The sequence below is a fragment of the Miniopterus schreibersii genome (genome assembly GCF_964146895.1).
Source record: "Miniopterus schreibersii genome assembly, chromosome: 12".
In the NCBI taxonomy this organism is placed as follows: domain Eukaryota; kingdom Metazoa; phylum Chordata; class Mammalia; order Chiroptera; family Miniopteridae; genus Miniopterus; species Miniopterus schreibersii.
This window is the reverse complement of record NC_138112.1, coordinates 46,558,632-46,564,631: the sequence shown is the minus strand read 5'-3', so window position 1 is coordinate 46,564,631 and position 6,000 is coordinate 46,558,632. Positions and strand designations below refer to the sequence as shown.

General features: G+C 45.0%; 1 protein-coding gene across 8 annotated transcripts in view; it reads left to right on the top strand.

The window, feature by feature from the left end:
• The first annotated feature begins 3,966 nt into the window (after positions 1 to 3,966).
• SOX6 (SRY-box transcription factor 6) overlaps positions 3,967 to 6,000 on the top strand; it is a 512,419-nt gene continuing 510,385 nt past the window's right edge. For 5 of the 8 annotated variants that reach the window (XM_081154513.1, XM_081154535.1, XM_081154533.1 and 2 more), the window contains exons 1-2: positions 3,971 to 4,036; positions 4,705 to 4,880. In XM_081154513.1, coding sequence (XP_081010639.1) covers positions 4,028 to 4,036; positions 4,705 to 4,880 — 185 coding nt within the window. In that variant the 5' untranslated portion in view covers positions 3,971 to 4,027. Of the gene's footprint in view, positions 4,131 to 4,704; positions 4,881 to 6,000 lie in introns of all 8 variants that reach the window. The other 3 variants (XM_081154523.1, XM_081154504.1, XM_081154531.1) reach the window with 2 other exon arrangements.

The following is a 6,000-nucleotide window of genomic DNA, read 5'->3' as shown; positions in this document are numbered from 1 at the left end:
TCATTTTCAGAGTTTTCTTGGGGATATTTCATATTGAAATGTGCAATGATAGAAAAATATAAGGAAAAGGTATTTGTTACACAAAGAAACAGTTAATTTAGAGCTCCAAATCTTTTGCCATATTTATTTTTTAGGAAATATATGCTTTACTTTTTCAGGCTTTTTCTGTTCTAATAATCGAGCCATTAATGTCAATGGAATATTTCTGGCAGTGATATATATTAAGAAGGCTTTTGCAATAATACATTGCATCCTAAATGAAAAGGATTTGTTGTAATAACTACGTTTAAAATATTAATTTTTCAGTATATGTGCAGGAGACTTTTAATTAACATTTACTAAGTCATAATGGTGTAACAGATGGATCCCTAGTTAATATACTTACTTATTTGCTTTGCACATATTAGGTACTCGATAAGCACTTAAATGTGAATAAAAAATGTGGAAAACAAGCAAAAGTCTCTAACATAATTTTGATATTTAAAAACACACAAAAAGAAATCCTCTATTTAGAAATTTTAAAAATAGCAACCTGGGATTTGGAAGAAAGATTTTTAAGTAACAAATCTTAAAATTAGATAATTTAATCAAATGCAGGTTTTTAAAACAATGTTAACATAATATATAAAGCATAAAATTTCTGAGGTAAATCATCAAACTTTTAAAGACTAGTAACATTAGTAAATTATTGTTTTATTGCTTATTTATCAGTGAGCAGTTTTACAGCATTATTTTTGTGCTCCTTGCTTGTCTTTTAGCAGGCACGGGAATGGATCTATATGATTTATCAAATGTTTCTGGTGTGGCTAAAATGTGTAATGAATGAAATGGTAGTCATCTTAGTGAGTTGTAAACCTCAGATTTGGGAAGAGGTATTTCTTTAAACACAGAGAAGCACATATGAAAGAATGCAAATGCTTTAACAATATTACTTCATGGTGAAAAGGTAACACGATATCTCAGAAGGATGCTATCCCGTGGGATACTTTGAATTTTAGTGAATAAAGTGTATTTCTGTGGTTGAATTTTCCTATAACTCTAACATATTTTTTCTTTCTGTGGTTTTTGTGATATACATGCTTACCTATGTAATCATCTAGATCACTTTTAGTTGGAAAAATAGTTCTATGTATCACTGTAAGACAACCATTTGGATGACTGATAAACATTTTACTTTTCATCTAGACCTTTTAGTAACATTAGTTTTGGCAGCTTTAAGCTATAAAACAATCATTTCTTTAATAAATAATTTTCTTTCCTATAGCATTTCAAAAATATTAAGGGTCTGGCATTTTAAAATATTAGGTCTGATGTGCACTTTTGGAGGGAATTGGTAGAGGTTTATAATCTTCTGGTTTCTACCACACTAGTTTTATTTCATTATATTTGGTCATTGATATTCTATTTATAGTAAAGTGAAGCATATATACAGAATAATGAGAATGTCTCCTATGATGTTAGGATTTTGATTTAAAGATCATGGAGTCATTGCCTGACTGTACGTGTGCCATGTGTTCCGGTTTTATAGTCATTGGCCTTTGATTTGATTTTCTTTAAATGAGGTTTCTACCCAGGCTTAGTTTCTGTCAGTTACATTAGGCTTCAAGTGTATATCCTTCCATTTAAGAGAAGATGAGCTGCCAGGATTAGGTATGGTAAAACCAAGGCCCCTCTGAGATAAGGCTCTTGGGGACATTGTACAAGTCTAATGTTCTGACATGAGATTGGCCCACCCCATTGCAACTAAGAAACGAGATGATTTGAGGGCTATTACATACTTAAGGTTTTCACAGTGGATTAGAATAACATTACTTAACACAGGTGTTTCTATAATTGGGCTTCCCCGGGAAAATTCAGGACTGTATTCAGTAACACTCAGCTTTCCACACGAGTGGAGGAGCAGCCCAATGTTAATTTGCTATGCTGTGGCCTGAAACAGGGGAACAGTGTCTGGCTTGGGGGCCTGTTGTTTCTCTGATTTGAAAAGACATTTCCTGTTGTCCATTATTAGCACTGGGTTGCCGTGGCTCTCTTTTTAAATTTTAATTTATTTCATTAAGTATTACTATTATACTGACGGAAATACTGAAAGACCCCAGCTGGAGTCAGTAAGCGGTGATTCATGGCTTCAGATTCCACAAAATAGTTTCTGAGTGCCCCTTTTCTTGAGATAAAATTCTTCTTTTGTAAAGCACTGCATTTAAACAATGTCTATGCACCCAAGCAGCAGGGCTGTGACTGAGCAGGCACCCTTGGGGCCCAGTTCACGAGGATGGGCTTGGAGCGGCCTTGTGGACGTCCCCAAGCCTTGGAGGCAGCGCCCAGGAATGACAAAGAACACGCAAATCATTTCAGGGTTCAGCTAGGGGGTTCTTAGGCTGGGTGTCCTTACAATGCAAGGCCTGAGTACAGAACGAACGGTGTGTGGGAGGGGTTCAATAGAGGCGGGGGTGGGAAAGTTGAAAATCGCTGATAAAATTAACAATTATTATTATTTTACTGAATCCATTGTTAGACCATCAGAAAGGAGGGTTTCCTGAGAAATGGGCGACTATAGAGCTAAGTGTCCAGCCGTTGCAGCAGGCGGCAGAGCTGACTCTCCGTCCCTCTCTTGAGCGCAGTTCTTGTCCGGAAGCTCACCTCCCACCCCCATCGCTTGTGACTTAGGGTCTGGCCGCGCCGCTGAGTCCCTTTGTCTGCGGCCCCGAGAGTGGGGAGCAAGCCGGAGAGGAGCCCGGGGAGTGCGGAGCCTGAGGTCGCTGCAAAGGGGAGCCCGGTCCTTGGGCAGGACCGGAGCAGACGCCGAGCCTCTTGGAAGCTGCCTCCAGCCCACGCCAGTGCCCTGGGAGTTAGTGCTTGAAGTTTCGGGGCAGCAGCGCCTGCCTTAGAGCTGTAGACTGTTTAGTCCGAAGCGCTGTACTTTGCTGGGAGAGTGCACCTTCGTTCGGTTCCCGGTTATTGGTTTCTGCTATTATGCAGTTTTAGCCCACACTCTCAGCCTGGATCTTGGGGGGGGAGGACTTCCCTTGCCGACCCGTCCACTCGCGGGGTGCCCTGCCTTTGCTTCCCTTTAAAGCGGTCCCCGGCAGTCGCCAAGGCTACGCGGCCGGTGGTAGCCGGGTTCGTGTGGACTGCGGGAGCCCGCGCAGTCTTCCGCTCGACCTCAAGGTGGCGACTTAGGCACGTAAACAAGGCTCGGCCGAGTCGGCGGTTGGCATCCTCGCAGTTCATCCACGTATCCAGCTGCTTTTCCCGCTGGTCTCAAACCGGCTGAATTGAGTGTTAAAGGGACTTGAGTTTAAATGAGGAGTTCGGCCAGAATGGCAGAGTGTGTGTGTGTGTGTGTGTCGGTGCGCGTGGAGTCGGCGGGAGGTGGTGATGGTGTGAAAACCTTCAGCGGAATCCTTTGGGGACGCGCGAGTCCCCCCAGCATCACCTGAGCCCTCAGGCCAGGCATCCCGGCGGGTTAGGGCTCTCGGACTGCTCTGCTGCCCTAGATACTGCGACCACTGCGCACCGGCAGAGGGACGGAGGGTCCGGTGGCTGCTGCCCGCGGTGGAAGATTTGCACATCTCGTCTTAGTGACACCCACAATTTATAAGTGAAGAGACCTGGAAAATAGAGCCCTTCGTCGTTCTGTGCCCTTCTCTGGGGTGCATGCTAGCTGACCCCAGTGGGAGGGAACGGTCCTTGGCGAGGGGGAAGAGAGAGACACAGCGAAAGAATAAACGTGCGACAGTCACGACAGTCACACATTCTTACCTCCGGGATGAAAGGACACGGTTCCTAGACCTGAGATTTCCAAGGCAGTCTGCATCCCAGCTGTCTCTCCTGTAGCTCCTTCCTGCCTAGCACAGCCTTCTGACTAACTTGGACAAGGCTTGAGCTGCCCCCTCCTTTTTTCCTCCCCCTTTTTTCTTTCCAGACATTCCCTAAACTCAACCCAGGGCAAATTCAGAAGTCGGTACAGTACAGAGCTTCCATTCAATTGTGGGGGGGAATTCCGTTTACAGTTTCCCGGGGACAGATGGAAGAAGTAGGTGGTTACGGCACTTTGGAAGGGTTCACGGGGATGGCATGGGGTATTGGTGGCAGGGAAGCGCTGTTTCTCATAGGTCTTGGTGCTGCAGGTAAGTTCCCAGATCCCAGTTTCCCTCCTGCCAAACTGCTGCGGTGGTGGGTGAGCATGGAGGGCGACCCTCCTCTGATTAGAGGGCAGCCAAGGAGGGTAGAGTGGGGCGGGGGTGGGGGGTGGGATGGTGTTTGCACGGGATCCCCGGACACACTGTCTTGGCTCCTGTCCCTGCCGCTCTGTGCTGCTTCCTTTGGGAGCCTTTACAGCAGGGTGGGACGCCCTAAGCCTTTTCTCCCCTTCTTTTTACCCCCTTTCTAAACTGTGTTTTAAAAGAAGTGAACATCCTTTTAAAATAAGTGAAAAATCTTCCCCTGACTTTTCATCCGAGGCGTCAAAAGGATTAAGCAAATGAAACTTTATTTGACCGGAGTTTACCCGGAGACCCCACCGCGTCTTGGGTCTTTGGCCTTAGTCTGATTCCATGGTGGTAATTACCCTTCGTTTCTTTAAGTGCAATAGATTTATTGCCTTAGAGACTATGCACAGTTTGACTGAATTATTCATTTTTTTTCTTTGGTGTAGACTGCATCTGGGGACTCTGATGTGACGTGTAGATTTTTTTTTTTCAGGAACAAAGGGAATGTGGAAATGAAAGAGGGAGAGAGAGGCTGGCAGATGTAATGAGACGCGGTGAAGGTGTGCGCAGACTGGCATTCCCACTCCTCCCTCCTGCTCTCACTGCAGCCCCGGGTAACTCGCAGGCTGACACAAACAGCTTTCCTCCCGCAGCCTGCCCTCTGTCACTGTAAGTACATCAGCCTTCTCTTATCAGCATGCAGATTCCAGCCACGCACTCCCCTAGCCTCGGCTTCGCACCTTAGACAGCGGGAGCACTTTTAAAATTAACTTTCCTAAGCCAGGAAAGACATAGCTGTAAAACTTATTTTTGATTTATCTTTATTTTTCTTTGAGAAAAGTTCATGCATTTTTACTACTTTCCCCTACCTCCTTTGTGACGGTGCTGCTGCTGCTACTGTTGCTACCTCTGTGGTCTTCCCAACAGGATGACTCTCGGATTCAAATGAAATTGAATGTTGTTCTCTGTCCATTTAAAGTTGAGGGACAATGCCTTGTCCTTTTGCAAAATGACATCTCATAGAACGCAGAGCTTTATTCACAGTTTGTTTTTTGCTTTTATTGTTGAAACACGAGTTCCGACCTCTTGAGGCAGAGTCCCAAGGGCACTGTTATTTGGGAGTTTGGGTTGTTTGGTTACACAAACTGAAATGAAGTGCGATGGACTGCTGGAGTGATGGTATGCTTGCTATCCCTGTTTAAGGAAGCCAATTGCTAAAACTTTTCTCCATGCTGCAATTAAAGTTGTCAACTTCTTCCCTTTTGGTATTTTATACTCTTTTACTAATTCTTCGTTTCAGTAAAAGTTCTCATTCCCCGTGTTTTGGAAGTAAAGACATTTATATTTATCTTATTTATACAGTAGCTATAAAGTCCTTCCTGAAAGAAGTTAGCAACCTTAAGATGAAGTCATGTAGATCTGAATTGTCCGCTCGGCTGGTGTAAAGAGACTATCCGAGCGAGAGTTGGAGGTTTTTAACAGTCGTTATGCTTTTTGCGTGGGTGCTTTAAATATTAACTTCTCTAGCAGAATTCCTTGCATTACCCTTCCTAAGTCCAGGGGGACCTCTCTCCAGGAACCGCGCACTCCTCGCCTTTGCGGGTTCGCGCCTCTTGTCTGGAGGTGCGAGGCCAAACTTAGCAAAGCCCAGTTGCCTTTGCTGGTTGCAGTGCGCAGGGACATCTGGACAGCACGGAGGCAGCGACAGCTGCGGGCACGTAAGTCAGTCCCTATCTGCTTATACCTCCTTCCCTTTCTGACTCCCCTAGCTCTCGCCCGGGGTTCTTGC